Source organism: Anser cygnoides, chromosome 9 (genome assembly GCF_040182565.1).
Source record: "Anser cygnoides isolate HZ-2024a breed goose chromosome 9, Taihu_goose_T2T_genome, whole genome shotgun sequence".
In the NCBI taxonomy this organism is placed as follows: Eukaryota; Metazoa; Chordata; class Aves; order Anseriformes; family Anatidae; genus Anser; species Anser cygnoides.
In genome coordinates, this window is record NC_089881.1 from 27,106,365 (window position 1) to 27,128,946 (window position 22,582).

Genomic DNA, 22,582 nt, shown 5'->3' on the forward strand with positions numbered 1-22,582 from the left:
TATAGAGACTGTGATAAAGACAACGAAGAATGTAATTAAACTTAGTTGTCATCAATTCAGCTGCAAGATTTACAATCTGATAACAGTCTAAGCAGCAATTTGTGTTACAGTAGTTTGGCAGAAACTGAAAAAATTCCTTTGAAGATTACGTGAACTAACGAGGTTACCAGAATGTTTTGTTTACTCTTCACACAGAGAGACATTGTGCAACTTTTTATTGTATTCACCAAAGCAAACGGGGAGAGTAAGAAGGGTGGGGGATGGGAAAGACAGAACATATAAAGGGAAATTGCATGTGCCCATCATTTCACATTTTCCACAAGGTTCATGAATGAAAAATGAAGCTATTCTTCCTAAATTTCATGCTGTTTTCTTGCTGTTGCCAAACTGGGGCAGTGACCAGGGAATACTACATTGGGATTATAGAGACAACATGGAACTACGCACCCGGCAATACAAATATCATCTCTGGACAGCTTTTTGCAGAAGAAGAGTAAGTAACACAGTTTATGTTGATCAAGTTTTATTTTACCGCACTGCCTGCTTTGGATACTAGGACAAAGTTCTTTTGTGAATCCTTTGAAATTAAATGCTTACTAAGTAAATAGAGACAAGGAAATGGCTATAAATGTCTAGTGATGTTTACTCTGAATTAGCAAAGTATCAGTGTTGATGGTCAGGCCTTTTTTTTTTTTTTTTTTTGCTTTTAAACTCAGAAGTTTGGCACATTTAAAACTTTCCTATTGGGCACAAGTTTCCTTTTTAGTTGTCCATTGTTGGCAATGGTCATTTTCACTTGTTGGAGGTGCAGCAGCATAGATATGGTGTTTCTTGTGAGGCAAGGAAGGTAGTGAGAAAGAGAAACCGAGGGTAAGTATGGTGAAGAGGAGGGAAACACTTGGAAGACATGGATGATCAATAAAGAAGACTCAGATATAAAGGGCAACAAAGAAAAGTTTGAGATAGGAAAAAAATGTTTCTTTTTCTAATTTTTTCAGTGCCTTTAAAATGAAGTAGGGCTGTACTAAAATAAAAACAATGAAGAAATAGATCTGAAATTAAAAAAAAAATCTCAAAAATACAGTTCTTATTTAGTTTGTAGGTGAGGGATTAGATTTCCTGTGGTTTGTTTACTCTAGTGAGAGCCAACATCATCTTAGCCATAATTTGCCACTTCATCATGTATGAGGCAAGGCAGTCAGCGCTGCTTTTTTTTTTTTTTTTTTTTACCCAGATGGAGAGATATGTGATACAATGCCAGTGATTCAATAGATTAGTAATTCTGATAGATGATGGAATCAAGGCATCTTGTCTAAAAAGTGCAGAGCAGTGTTTTCATATGGTAAGCCTCCACTGTTCACTGCTTTTCTGTGCTCTGTGACAACCTGCAATGTACCAAACATATTAAGTTTTTCAGTGGTTGTATGCCTACAGTGGAGCTGGCCCCTTTTACCCTAATGTTCAGATTCTCTGATTCTGGCTCTTCTGAACCCTTCAACTATGAGGCTGTGCTTGCATGGAAGATGTTATTTATAGAGGCAGGGAAAGGTAAAATGGACAAGTACAGTGTAGCTTCTGGAAGGTACACTATAATTAAATGGTAATTGATTAAATTGTCCAAGAAGGGCCATAATATATTCCTTTGATTTAAGTTGTGGCTGGAAATCTTGGTGCACCTAGACTTCAGTAACTTAGCCTTTGCAAATAAGTTTATGCTCTCCAAGTTTCACAGAGCTCTGCACTGATTTTATTTTTTTAAATTACACTTCAGATCTGTGTTTGTGTATGTACAAATAATGCATCCCCATGGGCTCAAGAGGGGCAAGTGTTCCCTTGTGGGGAACACTTTGCATTTTGGGGCACTATTAACTTGTTTCACAATATGACTGCTGGGAACATGAAATCACATTGAGTTTAGGATAAGAAACGTATTTGCTCCTAGAGACAGATGTAGTTGTGCACAGTCCTATAGAGGCCTTGTTGTGTTTGACACCCTATTAATTAACACCATTTAAATATAAAATTAATATCTGACACTACAGATGTGTCTGTGTATTTTCTTTACAGGCAGGCTGAAGTCTTTCTCAAAAAAGGACCGCATAGGATAGGAAGCATTTATAAGAAGGCTGTCTACACTCAGTACACAAATAATTTATATGATGTAATAGTTGAGAAACCTTCCTGGCTGGGTTTGTTAGGCCCTGTCATTAAGGGAGAAGTTGGAGACTCTATTATTATTCACTTGAAAAACTTTGCTTCCAGAAGCTACACACTGCATCCACATGGTGTAAGGTACACAAAGGAAAATGAAGGTAAGCTTGAGTCCATTTTGTGTCAGAATTTATCAAAAGTTAACCATTCCTCTGAGTGTGATAGTCTATCATCAAAGAGAAAAGCGCTTAATTAAAATTTTGAAACAAAACACACTCAATTTAAAATAGGAGCTGATTAAGAATTTTGGTATTTTTTCAAGAGTGAAATACAAAGCCAAAAGTGGAATTCATAAAGAAGGCAATTTTAAATCAACATTTCACCTGAACTAAGGATAATATAGGGCCACAGGTATTAAGGATGTCTGAAGGAAAAACTAATGATGTTATGAAGAAAATGCTGTTACAGGTGATAATTTATGGTTCAAAATTCTTAATGCTTTTTGTATAAATTGTATACAAGATACACCTGAATTCCTTAAAACAGAGAAACAGCTACAGCTGTACAGTGGTATACAGCTGTGCAATTCATGATATAGAAGACTAATGTGCTTTAAGATGGTGATTTGTTGTTGGCAGTAGTGGGGAACTTTCAGGCTGTGGAACGTTGCTCTAGTTTCACTGAAATCAGTAGATTCCTTGGAGATCTGTAGGCAGAAAAGTCACAGCATTCTCTTCTGTTCAATTCTAACAGTGTTTCTGCAGCATCTTTTATACATACAGCAAACCGTGAGTACAAATGTCGTCTGTCAGAGACAGCAACTTGTCCATCCTGTGGAAATACTATGATGATTCTAGTTTCCTCTTTCAAAACTACTAGATGCAGTGTGATTACATCTTGCAGCTAGGCTGCAGCCTGACGACTAACTCTGCACCCCACTGAGAGTTTTATTTATTTCAATACTATTAACCGCAAACAAGAACGCACCAGAATGTAGCCACTGGAAGCTTGTTAATAGGCCTTAAAAACAGGGTGTGAATTATTGAGAATATGATGTCATGCCAAAAGTAGTTTTTGAAAATTTTCCAGTAGGAAAAAAATATGAAATATCAGCCTAACTTCTAATATTTTTTGAAGTTTTTCATTAGATCTAATATGTGACTTGATACGGACGCATTTTGTTAGCAGAACAGCGTGTTATGTAGTGGTATGTGCAATTTGTGGAACAATGTTCAAAAATTTTTTTTCTGTTGCTGTTATTTCAGCAACACCTGAATTCCTTAGGTCCATGTGCAATGTTTTAGAACAGATTCCAAGATTAATATTTAACAAGTGTTTTTACAAATATTTGAACTGTTGTCCTTTTAGCAGAAGTACATGGTGCCCTCCTAATAAATTAAGGACTAATTTAAAGTTCCATTAGTCAAAGCACACCCATGGAATTCAAAGGCAAATAAGGGAACCCTTAAACCGAATGAAAAGCTCTACTCATTTGATTTTAAGGATTTATTTTACCTGTATTCAGACGTTCAATCCATGTTATTACAACATGCAGTTAACTTTAAAGCATGAAAGGTGCTGTTCTTATGTCAAAGCATGAAATGTATTCTATTAATGTTGGCTGTGTGGCATTCCTCAGGTGCTTTTTATCCTGACAACACCAAAGATTTTGAAAAAAGAGATGATGCTGTGAAGCCTGGAAGCCAGTACACTTACATATGGGATGTAACCGAAGATCAAGGTCCAGCTGAGGGAGATACAGACTGCATAACCAGGGTTTACCACTCTCACATAGATGCTCCAAGAGATGTTGCCTCGGGGCTTGTTGGGCCTTTAATCATTTGTAGGAAAGGTAAGACACAAATAAATAAATACATATGAAAGGTGATTGATAATAGCTATTGATAAATATAAATGAAATTAATTTACTGGAAGAGGAGAAGATTAAAGTTAATTTTGAAAGAGCAGTTTTTTGTCTTCACCATTAACTGTCTTTTAATACTACAGGATGTGATTCGATTTTGTGTGTAATGGTAAACATAATTTGCAGAATATTTTGTCCACAAATGTACATGAGTGAAATGTGTTCACAATACTAATGCAAAAGGATCATACCGACTGAAAGAATAAATGTTTTGTAATCTTATCATATACAATATTTATTCTTAATAAAGTTCTTTTATGGCATCTACCAAAACCAGTTTTTATTTTCTGAACATGTCTGTAAGTTTATGTGTACACTCAAGATAAGTGACAAAATATCAAGTAAACAGTAACCAGCCTTACTGATACTACACTTAAAACTGAAAAGATAATGTCAGTTGCCAAAGAATATACTGCTTTCTTTTTCAGGTACAATGAATGAAGGCAGTGATAGACACATTGATGCTGAGTTTATCCTTATGTTCTCTGTGATGGATGAAAATCTCAGTTGGTATCTAGAGGATAATATCAAGACATACTGTTCTGAGCCTTCCAAAGTTCATAAAGATGATGAGGACTTCCAGGAAAGCAATAAAATGCACTGTGAGATAACTTTATATTAATGTCACTTGTCATTGATATGAAGAAGTATTGTTTTTTATGGGTTGTCTCTCTTAAAGGTTTTTTTTAAGCAGAACAATTCTTTCTTGGAGAATTAAGCTTCTTTCAAATTAAAAAAAAAAAAGTGATGTCAGGTATTTTACTATCAAGCCTTTGGAACTGTGATACAAAATTCATAGATACTAAAAATTTTGCCAGTACTTTTTTGGCAGTATAATTTCCCAGGCATTCTAAACAGTTATATGATTTTTTTTCTAAGTCCAAAACTCTATGCTATATAATGTTGCAGTTTAGAAAAACAGTTTTTACTGTTAGTTTCAACAAAGAAAATATCTTTGGCTCTGGCATGGATTCCAGAATCACAGCTAGAACTGCAGGTAGATGTGAAGATAAAGTGTGTCTGATGCGTGTAACTTTCAAAGGTTCGATGTTTTGTTTTGAGCCTCTTTCTATCCTGAAGAGCAGAGTAATGATTGTATGACACCCATTTTTGAACTAAAGATTCTTAGCTCTGTGAATAAGTAACTTTGTTTGTTCATTTGTTTTCAAGCCATCAATGGGTATGTGTATGGATACCTCCCAGATCTTACAATGTGTGTGGAAGATAAGGTAAAATGGCATCTTTTTGGCATGGGTAATGAAGCTGATATCCATTCAGCCTACTTTCATGGGCAGACCTTAATAGAAAGGCATCATCGAGTTGACACCATCAACCTCTTCCCAGCCACGTTTATTGATGCTGTCATGATACCAAGGAGTCCTGGGGAATGGCTGCTGAGTTGCCAAGTGAATGACCATATCGAAGGTACAGAATAAGTTACAGGGTTATTTTTCTTTTCCCTTCCTTTCTTTCTTTTTTTTTTTTTTTTTTTTTTTTCCAGCTTGAGCTACCAATTGAATGAGTCTTTCTAGCATGACTCCTGACATGGTTATATGCCAAATAATATTCTCTAGGTAACAAAGCTCTTATAACACTTGAAATGCCTAAAAGTGTATTAGAGACTTTTGCAAACTTCAGCTTTAGACAAACAATATCATGATGTTTGCCTCTTACTGAAAGTAACTGATCACAATTTTCTGTTTGCCAGCAAAAAAAGTTGTCGCTAATCCCATATTTGGGCAAGGGCATAGTTCAGACAGGTTAACTTACCTGCTGACAAAGACATGTTCTGGAAAGTACATTGGCTAATTATCAGAGATGATCTGCATTTGTCTTCCTTGTATCTTCTTGTATTTCCAGTGTTTATTAAATTATGAAATACTTAGAATCTAATTCCATGCTTTCATATGATATCTATGTATAATCTATATCCCTCTAAATGAGTAACAGAAGTCTTTGCCACAAAAGTGGAAATAAACACTGAACTCAAAATCATGCTCCAAGATCTGAAAATTCTGATATAGAAAGGAGTATGTTTAACCTACAATTTCAGCTACAGGGGATATAAGTTTGGAGTTAACTATCACGCGAAGCAGTATCCTGAAGTGGTTGAAACTTCATGGGCAATACTTAAATCTCAATCCCAAAAGATAGCTCAATATATAGCTGTAAAAAGCCTTTTTTTTTTGTATCATTTGTACCTTAAATTATTATTTTTTTTTATTATTTGTAAAGGACATTTGTTAATGGATCTTTCTCCGAGAGTGCAGAGACCCAGGAGTTTCCCAAATAAACCATTGATTAGAGTTAGAGGAAACATGGTTCATCTTGTAGTACCTAGCCTTGGCTGCACTGCCATCTAACAGTACACTGTTTTCACTCCAACCTGATCTTTTCTGTAACTTTTTTAAAATCTTTTCTGTACCACGTTAGTTGTATCTTTACAAGCAGAATTCCCTTTACCACACCTGTCTGCTTACCATAAACACTATGGTCATATCTCTATACCCTTGCTCAGCTGGTCTACATGCTTTTATATCATTCATCTTTTCTTTATTTGTGATTTGTGTATCCATCAATGGTATGGGAATCCTCCAGGGAAAAGTAGGAACTATTAGAAGCATGGGAAGAAAAATAAAGTGTAGTTTCTTCTCCTTAGTTTTCTCTAACTCATTATTTTTTTTTCCAGGTGGTATGCAGGCCCTTTTTACAGTAAAAGATTGTAGGAAATCCACAACAGATCAGAATGAGAGTGCAAAGATAAGACAGTACTTCATTGCTGCTGAAGAGATTATCTGGAATTATGGCCCATCTGCAATGAATCATTTTACAGGACAAGAATTAATTTCTGACAGGTAAATGTCTATAATGAAGAAGTTTAACTTTCAAGCAGAATTGATAGAGCATGCTAAATAAGGTAAGCCTTATGCTAGAATTTACTTTTAACCAGAATTTCTCATTGTCCTCTGCTCTGCTTAATTATTAATGCCGAGATAAATATCCAAACAAATCAAGACCATTCTTTCCCTTGCAATCTTAATATAAATTTTGCTGTAATGTTAGTAATTGCACTGAGATAAAGATTAATTGTAATGCCATATGTAGACGATCACCTTTGACATTTCAAGTTGGTTGATTACTCTGAGTTAGGGAGCTGGAGTTCATGGTCAGCACCTTACCTGATGAAAAACCATGATAACTTCATCTCAACCAGCAAATCATTTGTACAAGGTTGCTTTGCCATTTGCTCTCTGTCTGTATGTTTAATATCTGGATGGAGCCACTGAATATATTGATTCCTCTGATTTTTATTCACTGAAATGAGTTAAATAATACTTATCTGCTCCACACCTGACCTGCTTGTAAGACATTGAAAGGTCCTTTTTTTTTGAAGAGTGAAAGTGTACACTAAATCTCCATAATTTCTGCTTAGATGTTATATATTCTGCGTGTTTGTATCTACTGTTGGTAAATTATGTATAACCGTTAATAAAAAGAACTTTTGGAAGAGTAGAGCTAACGTTACAAATTGTCAGTTAGAAATCTTTGTTGATTACTCTCATGCTGGCTTTATAAGGGCAACGTAGCAGAATGTCTTTCCCTTAAAGAAAAATTGGTGAAGAATAATTGATTCCTGCACATCCTTATATGGAACTGTGTATAAGTGCATGGTGAGATCACTGACTGGAGACTCAGAAGACAATCTCAGTATGTGATATGTTAGAGAATAGGATTGAGGTCCTGACTGCCTTTATAAAGCTGAGCATTATGACTTAACTGTTTGCATCTATTACAATTTCTTTCACACAGTGAATCTCAGATTTTTTTTGAACAAAGTGAGACAAGAATTGGTGGCTCTTACAAAAAAGCCATTTACAAGGAATACACAGATGGTACTTTCACGGAACAGAAAAAGAGGATCCCAGAGGAAGTACACCTTGGACTCTTAGGTAAGACATTTAGAATGATTTCATATCAAGAGTTTATCAGAGTAAAGTATCACTTCCAATGGCTGGCCAACAGTGCCCCTCCACCTTCTCCCTCCTTGGCATTCCCTTCCTCCTGTGGACACTGGTGCCTGTGGCTTCCTCCAACAGACATCTCAGGGTGTAAGAAAAGCTCTTGAGGACAATGCTGAGGTGGCCCCATGTCTGTGGGAATATGCCACGGTCACCAAAGGTCAGGTATGCATTTCAAGGCAAGGTTATGGAGATCTAGCCCTATTTATAACCTGCCTGATTCTGACAGGGCTTTGGGATGAGTTTGAGGTTGGTACTAATGTCTGTAGATCCCTTTAGAAAGGGATGAACTGGCCTGTGTTGCATCGGGCCTTCATGAGAAACTGGGAGGTGAGCATTCCAGTTGCAGCTGGGGTGCCGTGAGATTTGGGCCATATGGCAGGAACCTGGTCTGTCGTCACATAAGCCCAGGGGCAGTTCCTTGTGACAGGAAAAGCAGACAGCCATTCCTATGAGCTTGTGGTAATCACTACATCACTTGATACAAAAACCATGTGCTCTTTTCTAGGACCCGTTATCAAGGCAGAAGTGGGTGAAAGCATCAGGGTGACTTTCCGAAACAATGCCAGCCGCCCATTTAGCATCCAGCCCCATGGTGTGAGTTACCGCAAGAACAACGAGGGGGCATTGTACCATGCTGCCTCCAGAGGTGCGCCTGTGGACAGGGACATTGCAAGCACCAGAGAACAAGTTGGCATATATGTTAATGCATTAAGGGTGGCAAAATAAACAAGTTTTATTGGGCTTAAATCCTAATACTGATTTCTATAACAGATAGTGAATCTCCAGCCTCCCATGTTAGTCCTGGTACTACATATACATATGAGTGGAACATACCAGAAGATGTGGGTCCCACAGACCAAGATCCTGACTGTTTAACCTGGCTCTATTACTCAGCTGTGGATGCAGTCAGAGACACCAATTCTGGCCTTGTGGGTCCGCTTTTGGTGTGCAGGAAAGGAGCTCTACTTCCTTCTGGGAAACAGGTCAGTCAAAGAGGAAAAAAAATGAAATCATTTGCATCATCATAACTGAATCTGCTTTCTCTTCCTGAACTGGGCCCACGGGGCCTGCCACATTAATGACTAACGACCACCTCCCTCCACATCACTATCTCACTCATTTGCTGAGGGGAATACATAAAATGAAAAGAAGTGGGTTTTGTTTAAAAAAAAAAAAAAAAAAAAGGAAAATTAATTTGTTCCCAGATAAGCAGACACTGTACTGTGAAACCATCATCGCAGTGAATAATCACCAGCTTTCAAGTCTTAACTAGGAAGAGGATGACTGGAAAAGTTTAGAGGCTTTCAAGGCCAAAATATGAATTCAATTCTGGAGGTTGTTCCTGCTGGTAGAAAGAGCATTAGCAGAAGATACCTACCCACCAGATACAGCAATTAGATAGCTTTGAGGTTGTCTGAATGAAGAATCAATATATGCATCTACTGCAGTTTTTGAATTATTCTCAAATTGTTATACACGTTGATTTTTTTTTCACAGATATTTTTTTTTCTTACATGGTCTGTTCACTCATTTCTATTTTCCTTTGTGCTGTTTCTTCTCAACAGAAAAATGTAAACAGGGAGTTTTTTCTACTTGTCACAGTATTTGATGAGAATCTAAGCTGGTACTTGGATGACAATATTTTGATGTTTACGTTAAATCCTAGTAAAATTGACAAAGATGATGAGCACTTCCAGGAGTCTAACAAAATGCACTGTAAGAAAATTATTTATTACAATTAGCTAGTCAAATGCTTCTTTTCTACAGTTTTGTGTTTTAGTTTTGTGATTTCATAGTGGAGATTGGGAGACTGTATATCAGCAGAGACGTTTCATTCCTGTCCATTGGAATAAGCCTGTATTTGAATGCAATTCAATTTTAGCTCAGTGTGGTCATCAATTCAAAAACATAATGCCAGCTGTTCAGTGTCTTGCATAGCAGTCATATTTAGCACTGTTATGTAACACTTTTAGCAGCCCATGTGCAATCCCTACAAATGCAGCCCCCTAACAAGAGGAAAACTGATCTCTGCCCTACAGATGATGTGGCTGAAAGGAGGATTTTGTGTCTGTGGCTGATTCTGGATTCCTTTACCAGCACTGCAGATACCTTACAATGAAAATCTTTACTGCTTTAATAGGGCAGAGCCACGCTTCACAGTGAAAGTATTTTGATACTGCAGCAAATTATTTGAAGTTTCACATTTGCCCGTGAACTTTCTAAAATTTCCCTCTGGCATTTCTGCTATTTACAGAGCCTTGGTACTGAGAATTCAGTGGTACCTGTGAGGCCCAGGCTTTGAAAGGTTTGCATAGGTGAGACTAGTAAGAATTAAACAACAATTTGGATTATCTCCACTGTGTGGCTGTAGCACACTTACGGGGTATAAAGCAGTGGAAGTTGCAGGTGGGCAAGTCAGCTCGCTGTGCTTTAGACGATGAAAGTGAGAACAGTTTGATTGTTTTTAAAAGTTGTTTTGCTTGATTTGATTCTCTAGTTTTGTTGTTGTGATAAAGTATTTTACTATTGATATTTTGTGAGTCTAAGGCATCACATTACATGTTAGGTGTTATTTATTTTTAAGTATTATATTTAAGTGTTATTTAATTTGTATTGCAGAATTAAGTTGTGTTAATGAAAGTGGGTTTTGCTTCCTCAAATCTTCTACAGCTATTAATGGCTATATGTATGGTAATCAGCCTGGTCTTGAGATGTGCAAAGGAAATGTGGTTTCCTGGCATTTGATGGGCTTGGGGTCAGAAGTCGATGTTCATGGGATATACTTTTCAGAAAACACATTCCTAACAAAAGGAACAAGAAGGGATACAGCAAATCTGTTTCCACATACGTTTCTCACAGCTATTATGAAGCCTGATTCCAAAGGTAAATGTCTAGTTGTTTTTATTTGTTTGTTTTTAGTCTGTATCCCAGACACAGAAGTATTATGTTGCTACAGAAGTTCATTGCAGCACTTCCTCCGATTGGCCTAAAATTTGCTGGAGGCCACTGCCTCGCAGAGGTTCTCTTGCCACAATTCACAGCTCATTTGCAACAGGCAAACATCCCCAATGAGGCCCAGAAGAGCCCTTTTAGGGCACCTGCTCTTTACCCTAAGCACTTTGACGTGCTTGCATAGCTCTGCTGCCAAATGGGCAGGATCATGTTTTCCCATTGAACCTTGCCAGACTTTGGGAGCAGTCACTCTTCCAGCTCCGGTGTGCCATGCCTACCTGCAGGAAGGTGTCTGCAGGTCCTCCGTATGTGCCAAAGGTTGCAGAATGGTGGACAGGAAACAATTTAAAGCAGGCTTTTATTTCATCCATTTTTGCTTTCACATGTTGGTGACAGTCCGGTCTATGTACATAAAACTATATGACTAACAAAAAAACAAAAAAGGTTTGTTTGCCCCCATGGTACTGTGAAGTGTATGGAACTATTTTATGATATTTTAAATTTTGAACAAAATGATTGAAAGGAGTAAAAATGTACATATTTATCTTTTTGTATGAGCAGGATTGATCTACTATACAAGAATTTTAATGTTTTAGTGCTTAAAAGATCCCATTTCTTCTTTAGAAACTACTTTCTTATGAGCATTTTATGCTTAAATAGAAACTCTAAGTAGGAGGTATTTTGATCCTTGGACTACAGCATAGTGTGTAAACTGTATGTAAGCTTCTAATGCTAAAGCCTTGATTTTCCTAGCTTCTGTGTCTGTGTTGAATCATATTACTACAAGTAATCGTGTTAGGTAAAGAATCTCAGTGTTCCATGATCAGTAGCCTGTGTTTCGGTCTCTAAAATCTAAATCAAAACAGATAATGCAGTTTCAAGAGCTACAATAACAGATTTTTGTCTTCAAGTCTTTGTTTCTCGTACAATCTCTAGGAGTTTTTGAAGTGTCATGCCTGACAACAGATCACTACACAGGGGGCATGAAACAGAAATATGAAGTGAAACAATGCCATTGGTGGAATGTGGATCCATCCCTATATTTGCATGAAAAGACTTACTATATTGCTGCAGTGGAAGTTGAATGGGACTATTCTCCTAACAGGACATGGGAATTTGAGCGGCACCAGTATCATGAGGAAAGGTACATTGGAATGTACACAAGGGGAAAAAGATGGAAAAAAGCAAACAAACAACTTATCCTCTGAACAATTTCCTCCTTGCAATCCAAGCATTTCTATACACATTTTCTTCGCATATACATTTTTAGGGCTCACTTGAATTTGTAGTCCTTCCAGTAATGTTGTCATATAACTGAGAGGCAAACATCATAATATTCATGAAATGGTCCAGCACAAATATTATGTGTGGCAGCTGCAGGATTTATTGGATCCTGGATATTGCATGTGTGTTTATTATTTACTGATGTTGATACAGTCCTTGCTGTGGAATGCTTAAATTATTCAGTAAGTTGTAAATAAGATGACAGCTTTGTCCTGATGATTAATTATAGGATATAATGGTTCTTTGTCTCATGTTTATCTGAACTCTGAATAAGGTTTCTTTTCACTCCCCTCATTTCTTTAGCTTACGCAAGATGAGATGTTAAGTCCGTGACAGAATCTACTTACGGTGAAGCTTGTCACCTTGTTGTTTTACTCCCAGTATTTGAATCTTGCTGAGAGTGAAACGTTAGGATCTAATAATTCATGCCAATTAGCAGAAGAGGATAAATAATTACCTGATGAATTTGTGTGTGACCTTTCTGCCTATATAGCTTCAATTGAGCATGAAGTAGATTCTGTCTATATTTGTTTATTGACTTAGTTGTGTGTGTCTATGTGTGTATATATATGTCCAGCCTGATAGCAGATTTCCTTGTCCTGCATGCCATAGAGAACTCTTTCATAGTCCTAAGCATTAGTATGGACTATGCTGTTACTTGGCTTTTATTTATTTATTTTTTGTTCTTTCTCCAACCCCATGATCTCAGCAGAGAATCAATCCCTCATGTTTCAATTCAGCAAGGCACGTAAGCTTTGCAAGTTTTAGGCCTCATTTCAGATCAATAAAAGTTGCTGAGGACTTTATTATTCAGTATGCTTGTTGGATGACCTTGTCATTTAAGGTATCTCCTAGGCCAAGCACTCAGCATTCTCTCAAACACTGTAGAGTCAGTCTATCTATAGTGTGTTTATTCTGTTGTGGGTTAAGTGACCTCCCAGCCTAACAGAGTGTTTTCATGTTGAAGACACCAGTGGCCTGTGAGATCCTGTGAGAGTACTGTTCCACTGAGCTAGATTTTTGTTTGATGGTTAATTAAACAACCTGCAAAAGAAGGTATAAAATACATGAAGAAATGTCAGATATATTCTCGTCTATTTTCTGTGTTTTGTTTTGTTTTGTTAATTATTATTATTTTGGTTTGGTTTGTTTTGCAGCCCTGGCAATACATTTTTAAATAAAGAAGACAAGTTCATTGGCTCAAAGTATAAAAAGGTAGTATATCGCGAGTACACTGATCAGACATTCAGTACTCCCAAAAACAGAGCAGAGGAAGAGCAGCACCTGGAAATTCAAGGTATAGTCATCATGAAGTTCAGTTTCAGAATTGGGAAGAAATGCAGTGGAACAAAACAAGCAGACACAACTTGAACAATACTGAGTATGGTCCTAGCCACACAAAGTGCCTAAAGCTACATGGAATTGCTACTTACATAGTACAATGCTTCTCCTGCAAGATAACATTGCTTGCTTTACAAGAGAATAAATAAATAAATATATAAATCTGGTTTGCTGCCTGATCACAGACCACTGTTTTCAAAGTTGACATTTTGGGCACCAACATCCAAGCTGACTTCAAATACATAGTATTTGTGAAAGTGCTCAGAGTTTCTAAGATGCAGGCCTCTATTTAGATGCCTAACTTCAACTACTCAAATTATCGTATCATAATGAATGCACATTATCCATGTCTAGTTTTTAGCTGAATTATGATTATATCTCAAGGTCGTTGTGTATTTCAACACCCTAAACTGTCTCTCTCTCTCTCTGGTCTGATCATTTGTAAAACCAGCTTAATCTTTCTTTTCAATACAACAGGGCCACTGCTTATGTCCAATATTGGAGATAGAATTACAATAGTTTTTAAGAACCTGGCATCAAGACCTTATTCTATACATGCCCATGGAGTGAAAACAGACGGTTCTGTTGTTGCTGTAACCAACCCAGGTATCAAAGCACCCTTGTTTATTTCTAACAGGTAACATCAAGCCTTCTCATAAGGTTTAGCAAGCTTTTCTTTCAGGACAGCAGGAAATACCTCGGAGTTCTTGTTTTCTTGGTTTTATTTTTTGTTTTTTGTTTTGTTTTGTTTTTACCTCAGATTCTTACATTTTGAAGCTGATACATCTGCAATCGAAATGCCCCTCATAACTATTGCTATATATCCTATTCCTTGACAAATCAGTAATTTTTTGACACAACTTTGTACCTTTTAAGACAGCAAACAGATTTGTCTACAGAGGGAGAGCATGGCTTATGCTAGCTGTTATTTTAAAAGTTGTTGTGATATTTACAAAAGATACATTTTTTTTTTTTTTTATTATTCAGTATGGTAAACTGGACAGTGCGGCCACACAAAAGAATATTGGCAAGAAATGTCAGTGATCTGCAGAAGAGAAATAACAATAAGAAGCTAGGCAGTGCAGTAACTGGGGAGAGGAAGATCAAGACCAATATAAACTGTAAATGGAGATAATACCTGATAATACCTGTTTCAGGACTTTTTACAGATCAACACACAGAAAAATTCTAAAATTCATCAATATTTATTTATTTAATTCAGGTGAAACAAAAATGTATGTCTGGAAAATACCAGCGAGATCTGGTTCTGAGAGAGGTGATCCACAATGTATTGCATGGGCATACCATTCAACGGTGGACATCATTAAGGTATATTACTAGTATCAGTCTAAAATATTTTCTTCATGACTTCAGCATTCATATACTTACAGCGAAAGGGAGACAAGTCTGACACTTCTGCTTTCTCTGTGAAGTTGTTCCCTTATTATGATACCTTTGAATTTAAAGGCCTCTTGAATAATGCAGGAAAGTCAGGGCAGAATTTGAAAGTCACAGTCCCTGATGTTCTTGCTCTCTGTTTCTTTCCTGCTACTCATACAGATCACCTCATGAATATTTTATTTTTAAAGATATCACTTTATAGCTCCCTCAATATCTCAGCAGTCGTGTGGGAAAACTAACACGGAACTGTGGAACATAAATCTGCCTTTTTCACACAAGCGTCCATTAACTTAATATGACGAATCATTTTTAATAGAAAGTATTATTTCCTGCATGTCTGTCCTGGTTTTGATTGGGATACAGTCAGCTTTCTTCAGAGTAGCTTCCGTGGTGTTGTTCTGGATTAATGATGGAAAATAGTGTTGGTAACACTCTGATGTTTTAGCTTTTGCTGAGAACTGCCTACAGAGGTGTTTGTTTCTCACACTGCCTTGCCAGCCAGGAGGCTGGGGTTGCACAAAAGGCTGGGAGGGACACAACCAGGACAGCTGGCCTCAGCTGACCAAAAGGAGATTCCCTATTAGATGAGGCTGTGCTCTGTAAGAAAAGCTGTGGAGGGGGAGGTGGGATGCTCGGAGTGGTGGTGCCTGTCTTCCCCAGTAACTGTTACGAACGAGCCCTGCTGCCCTGGCAGTATCGGCCTGCCAATGGGAAGTAGTGAATGTACTGCTCATTTTGCTTTGCGTGCATATGCAGTTTTTGCTTTACCTAGTAAACTGTCTTTATATCAACACACTTTTATCTTTCCAATTCTCTCCCCCATCCCGTGGTTAGAATGAGTGAGCAGCTGCATGGGGCTCAGATGAAAGCCAGGGTTAACTCACAATGGTGTCTCAATAAACATGAATGCAAAAGTGCCAAGTTATTTAATATCAACAGTGTGAAATGTTTTTAACGGAAAACAGCTGCAAAATCCTAAAGCGTAAAAAGAATTAAAAAAGAGAGAGAGAGAGAGAGAAAAAATAAAATGGAATAAATGTTTATTTCTAGCAAGAAATTAAAACATTTTTCTCCATAGTCCATTGTACTTAACCCATGTGTAACACTGATTAAATAACCTTATTTGTCTGGCACTGACTACCTTTATTGTCAGATACCAACAGCTGTAAAAATAACAACAGGGTTCATGTCTGTCATTAAAAAAAAAAAGAAGTTTCTGCTTTTATTAGTCTTAAAATTATTTGATTTTCTTATTTTTAATTTCAGGACACTTACAGTGGATTAATAGGCACTCTTGTTGTGTGTCATAGACATTATTTGCCATCATTTCATACTAAGAAGAAAGTTCAGTTTGCTCTTCTGTTTATGATTTTTGATGAAAATGAGTCATGGTACCTGGATGAAAACATTAAAACCTATTCTCCCAACCCGCACCGTGTTGACAAAGAGGATGAGGAATTTCTTGAAAGCAACAAAATGCATGGTATGTTTCCCAATTTAGTTGGCGTAACTCTGGAAACACCATAAAATTATGTGTTTGAAAGTACTGCATATAAATTTGACTTTCTTACCTCCCTGAATTTCCAGTTACAGGGTGGAGGGCCTGAAAAAATTCACTCACACTATTTGAAAATATTGTTGCTGCCACTGAATGACTTTTTTTTAATCTATGAAAAAAATGGACAAAAAGAGTAAAAAGTAAATTTGAAATTTAATGCCAGCAAATAATCGGAATAGGTTGGTAATATGCGTCCTGAAAGCATGTCCTCATAATGCTTACCCTTTTTGAGAGCCATAGGAAATGCAGACCTTTCAGAACTGTAGCGCAAGTATTGGTGTAAAGTAAAGCATTTTACTTTTAACTACCTCTTGCTTTCTAGTTATGTGTGGAAGGTACAAACAGACCCGTTCATAATATGCTGTCTCTTTTGGTAAGATAACAATGCATTAATTCATTTAAAAAAAAAATGTATACACCATTCAAAGCAGCCACTTTTGCCTGGCAGTAGCTTTCAACTCTCATGTTCTCTTAAAGCCTAGAGAATAACAAGAAACAAAATCTTTTTTATCGTTCTCTTTCTTTTTAGCCATTAATGGAAAAGTGTTTGGAAATTTACATGGTCTTACTATGCACGTTGGAGATAAAGTAAGCTGGTATTTGATGGGAATGGGCAATGAAATAGATATTCACACAGCACACTTCCATGGCCACAGCTTTGACTATAAGGTAACTGGTTCTTTCCATTCATTTCTGGTCATGTTAAGAATAAGAGGTAGAGCAAATACCAGGAAGCGTCACCGTTTTTGAAAAGTCAGATGTTATAGTATTAAGCAGCAGACTTGTAATTTGACCTTCAAGTCTTTTTATGCCCATAACTTGTATTTGATCAAGACACAAAAGACAGATCCATCTGCCAGTAGCGTTTTTTGGCTGGTGACTTCACAAGTTGCTTTGACAAAGTAGCTGTGAATTTCAGAACCATAGACTGGTTTGGGTTGGAAGGGAACTTAAAGCCCACCCAGTCAAATGCCCTGCTGGGGGCAGGGACCCCTCCCCCCCAGCCCAGGCTACCCAAATCCCATCCAGCCTGGCCTTGGGCAAAACCAGTGATGGGGCAGCCCCAGCTGCTCTGGGCAGCCTGGGCCAGGGCCTCACCGCTCTCATGGTGAAGAATTTCTCTCTTTTATCTCACCTAATTCTACACTCTAGATTAAACAAGAAATTTAATATTTTCGTGACTGTGGTATGAGAACCACTGCACTTTTTTTCCTTCATTTCCACTTTTTTCCACTATTTTATTCATATTTTAAGCACAAAGTATAGAAAAATTCTTCTATAGAAATGACATACAGTAGATATCTTTTTACTCAGGTGTGATTAAAAAGTTTGAGGGAGTATGAGTAAAGTGTAGTTTGTTTTACTGCCATCTGGTTATGCCACACTGTTTAACGATTGCTGGTTCTCATCCTGAAGCAAACAGGAGTTTACCGGGCAGATGTCTTTGATTTGTTCCCGGGGACATTTCAGACCGTGGAAATGATCCCACAGAACCCTGGAATATGGCTATTGCACTGCCATGTTACCGATCACATCTATGCAGGCATGGAAGCAACCTACACAGTGCTTCCAAAAGGTCAGTTAATCTACCTCAGTAATATTAACTATGAATCTGAATCGAAAAGAATTCTGAACGTTCTTGTTCTTGTATCTACAAAGTTAATACTATTCAAAAGCAACTTTCATGTACTAAAAAGACAGAGCACAAGGTATGAGTTATGCTAATTGACAGAAAGAGAGCAGTACTACAAAATGCGTATGTCTCTGTATATATATGCAACTATATAATGCATGATTATACTAATACATGTAAATTAGGTTGTTAAACACCATCTAGTTATATTATACCTAATTTGAAGAATACATTTTGTCAAACTTGCGCAGATAATAAAAAACTGACTCAGACTACACAGAAAGAGATGTATAAAAAGACTTCTACGTCTAGAAGCACTATGTCATTATCAGCTAAGTATAGTCCGGTGCATTAAAACGTACACATCGGTGCATTTTAAAGCTGTTTTTAAATCTAACTCAGGATGTGTAAAAGGTTCAGAGATCCATTGCTCTCATCTTCGACTCCGTTATCTATATGCAAAGGCTCTTCTTTTGATGGAACAGGTATAACAAAAGCTATTTTTCCTCCTCACAGACAAACAGTCTTTGTTGCCAAAATTATTCAGTCAGCTCAAGCGTAAAGGTACGACAGACATGCAAGACTGAAGAAAACATTTTACCACACTGATTCTCCAAGGTCTGCCTTCAGTGAAGAACTGCTTGGGAAGTCTGGACAATTCATCTCATCTATTGGTGTTTTAGAAGACTTCATTTGGTGGCCCACAGTTACCAGAAGGACCATAGACCCAAGATAGATGAAAGGATACAATAGCTTATATTTTTCCTTAAATAAAAATAATATCTTGCAAGCTAACCATGTTCTAGGTGATGCCTAATGCATGTTGTTTAAGTGCTGAGAAACATGAAGAGCCAAATGAAAGATACTTTCCATGTTATGTTTATTATTTTTTAATTAGTAAATAACTGTGTAACAGCAAAATTCATTTTAGGTGTTTTTCCTAGCTTTGATGTCACATTTTACTAGTCAGACATCTCAGTAGCTATTCCAAGGAAAACTGGAATTCAATTATCCAATTATTCACTTTATCCATAGGTTCTTGAATTATTTTATAATTTTATTTCAAGATAGTGAATTTAAGAGATGCAATGTCTGACTTATCACAGTTGCACACAGTTCATAACTGTTTGTGGTTTTATGTTATGAAAATAATTAACAAAAGAGACACAGTTATGCTGACATAAGCCTGATAAAATTAAGACAGTGAAGGGTAAAATATGGTGACTAGTATACCTAAGAGCTTTGCCCCAAATCCTGAATAGCTACGTTTTGCTTCTATTGTTGTAGTGCATAGCTAGACAAATTAAGCACTTCTCGACAGCTAGAAGCAACAGTACTACTGCTTGACTGATTCTTGGTCAAAAATGTAAGCAGCTAGAGCAGGTATCTTTGTACCATCCAGTTGTGTTTTAATAACCTGACTGCCCAAGTTAGAGCAGAGCTCTCCCTTTGGCTCATCCAATCCCTCACTTGTAACATATAACAGGTAAGAATGTATTATACAGACAGGCAAAGCAAAATACCTGGGTTTACAGCTTACCAGCGTAAAGGACATTTCTTCTCTGTACAAGTCTAAACTGCTTTGGCTTTTTTTTGAAAAACAGGAACATTCTGTTGAAATCAGACGACTCCCTACTAGTAAATTAGATCACTGATTTTGGCTGTATCAGACTTGCCACATAAAGAAATTAAAACTACTCTCTTTTGTTTTGTCTTGGATGTTTTTATTTAGAATGTAGATGATCTCTTCTAATTGCCCTTTACCAGTTTAAGTAACGTTACAGGTTTAGTGAAATTGGAGTTGAGAGCCTATGTCAACTAATTAGGTCTTTAGCTGTTTACAGGATCAGAGAATCATTGTTTTATTTGTAGTAGACTCTCAAAGAACATTATTTATAAGACAGTCATAAACATTGTGATAGTTTACTAGGACTAAATTTGAGCTGAAAGAGCAGAAGGATGCCATCTGCCCAAAAGGAAGACAAATCAGTACATAAATGCACGCATACGAGACACTTATCAGAAGACCTGGAAGAAACATATTTCAGCTACATCTGTGACCTAGTGATACTTCAAATACTTGCAAGTACTATTCAAGTACAACAGAAGAAAGCATACAAAAACAGCAAGCAAGCAGTAGTATGTATCTTCCATTCCCCTTAAGAACATTTTTGTATCTTTAATTTACAGCCTTTTCCTGTAAATTGCTAAATGAAAACAGTTTCACTGTAACACTTGCAGGGGTATGTATATAAGATGACAGAGCAGCGGACTGGACTTTCCAGATGGAATTCAAGGGAATGTCTATTTTGCAAAATCCAATTCCACTTACAAGAGTAAAGTACTTACTTTTACTTACACAATTAAATACATGACTAAGCGTAAATTCCTCTCTAGGTCAGTGATCCAAGTAGCTAGCATATAATTAAAACTAACTCCCTGTTTTACTTTCAGTGACTATTGTATGTACAATTGTACTGCACAGTCCATATTTTTCAGCTGCTTTGGCCATAAGTTCATCCTTATTTACAGGATGAGTGACACCTATGCCTAGTAGTTTAATAGCTATGTTTTTAACCTGGCGACCAATTACTCAGTTCTGGTTTACTGACAAAGTGCAATAGTGTTAGCTTCAAAGGAGATGCTCTGCCTCAAATAAGTTGTCATTCAATAACTGTCATAAGGTTTTAGCTCAGAAATAAGGTGATTTATATGTAGGGGGACTCACAGTGGTTTTTATGTATTTCTCTTTTTAATTTTTTTTTGTTATTCCAGCACATTCATCCATGGTATTTGAATGAATAGTAGACATTCATTGTGTCTAGGTCAGCAGTTTCCTCTGGCTGCAGTGAAGAAGATGTGGCAGGAAAAATGCTGCAGTTCCATCCTCTGGTAGAAGACTAAGGAAATCCCTTAGTTCCAATTCCATTGCAACAACTGATAAAGTTTCTGCCCAAAGCAGAGGAGAAAATCATGTTTAGGGTATTTTGGTTAGAACAAAGAAACAAAAAAACATTAACAAGGTCATTACTAATTGAGGTCATCAAGTGACGTAAATATTGTAACTGAAATAAAAATCGGAGACACACCCATTAGAGAGCAAATACAGCTACGGGAAAATGATGTCTTAGATTAAAACCAAACCTTTATCTTAATTCATCAGGTCTACATGTGGCAGTAATGTTTACGGAAGTCTAATGTAGTACTCCACATGTTTCATAGCAAATGAAAAAGCAGCCCTGGAACTCTACCAGTACTCTAATACAGCACTATATGTTAAAACGGATGTTTTTCAATGAGCCTCTAAGAAGAGGCTGTTAAACACGTTCTGAAGTGCTTATTATAGCACAGTTATCACATGAAAACAAGTACAAAAAAAACCACAAACAAACATGCTAGCTCTTCAAACTAGAACTTTATAATGCAGCACGGCAACCAGTGCTGCACCACACAACTCAGTGATGCTGTTGTTCTGGCCCCAGGGAGCACATTGTTTTGTTTTAATACATTTATTTTATTCAGTCTTCTTATTCTGTCAAAAACAAACGCACGTTGCTTAGCTATGCAGTATTATTGGCTTCCTACAAACATATAACAACAGGACTACATCAGCTACTAGCGTTGGTTTCTTTACTTCTTTATTTCCACTAACCAAAGCGTTGTAACCCCACCACCACTCTGCCAAATGTTTCCTTCTGCTTAATGTGACCAACTATCAGTAACACATTGTAGTTTTTACAGTCTGTAACCTAATCATGAGTATACACTTAAATGCCCACTGGGTTATCAACAGTAGCCTGTTAGCTGTCATTGCTTAGAACCATATAGTCACTTAGCCCAGAAAAAAAGCAAACAATCCCTATCTTTTAGGGAAACTGAGTTCTTTAAATGGTATCTATTCTTGACCAATACAGAAGCAATGATTCCAACAATGCAATTGTTTTCAATATAAAATGAATGCCATCCTTTTTATATGAGGCAACACTGTATGTTGCAGAATGCTGCTCTGATTACGAGAAAGCCTGCTGAGTTTTCTTAGCTTTAAACATAGAAACTTATTCCCCTTTCTTTGAAAATATCACATCAGTATTCTCTAAGGCTGAACAATATTTAGAATGTCAGATGCTATACAAAGGCTTCTGTAGTTAGGTTATAATCAATTGATTTACCTTTTAGTGATGAAATAAGAACAGGATAGTCATTTTCAGTAAGTCTGGTTCTCTTGCAAAGTTCTGGAAGCAGTTTGTTCCACCATACAGCCTAATTCATAAAAACCCACAGCAAAAGTGTAAATTAACAATGACTGCAGTTAAGAG

The 22,582-nt window shown here is 37.0% G+C and overlaps 2 protein-coding genes across 5 annotated transcripts in view; one reads left to right on the plus strand and one right to left on the minus strand.

Annotated features, from left to right (window-relative positions):
- Positions 1-20,203, plus strand: CP (ceruloplasmin). Its single transcript, XM_013199280.3, has 19 exons — positions 1-493; positions 2,068-2,312; positions 3,791-4,003; positions 4,504-4,677; positions 5,246-5,500; positions 6,765-6,930; positions 7,886-8,025; positions 8,603-8,743; positions 8,869-9,080; positions 9,663-9,813; positions 10,768-10,980; positions 11,986-12,193; positions 13,491-13,630; positions 14,152-14,280; positions 14,897-15,003; positions 16,342-16,558; positions 17,163-17,302; positions 18,050-18,209; positions 18,783-20,203. Exons 1-19 carry the CDS (start codon positions 339-341, stop codon positions 18,851-18,853), a joined length of 3,237 nt encoding a protein of 1,078 aa, XP_013054734.2. The 5' UTR covers positions 1-338; the 3' UTR covers positions 18,854-20,203.
- HPS3 (HPS3 biogenesis of lysosomal organelles complex 2 subunit 1) overlaps positions 19,130-22,582 on the minus strand; it is a 19,600-nt gene continuing 16,147 nt past the window's right edge. For all 4 annotated transcript variants that reach the window (XM_048059310.2, XM_048059312.2, XM_048059313.2 and 1 more), the window contains 2 exons: positions 22,436-22,526; positions 19,130-21,215 (listed from right to left, as the gene is read on the minus strand). In XM_048059310.2, coding sequence (XP_047915267.1) covers positions 21,088-21,215; positions 22,436-22,526 — 219 coding nt within the window. In that variant the 3' untranslated portion in view covers positions 19,130-21,087. The remainder of the gene's footprint in view (positions 21,216-22,435; positions 22,527-22,582) is intronic.

Excerpts from the sequence above, each read along its gene's own strand:
- CP (XM_013199280.3), top strand. The coding sequence starts at position 339 with ATGAAGCTATTCTTCCTAAATTTCATGCTGTTTTCTTGCTGTTGCCAA. Across the intron at positions 8,744-8,868 it reads GTACCATGCTGCCTCCAGAG|ATAGTGAATCTCCAGCCTCC; the intron begins GTGCGCCTGTGG and ends TTTCTATAACAG. Across the intron at positions 17,303-18,049 it reads GCCACAGCTTTGACTATAAG|CAAACAGGAGTTTACCGGGC; the intron begins GTAACTGGTTCT and ends CTCATCCTGAAG.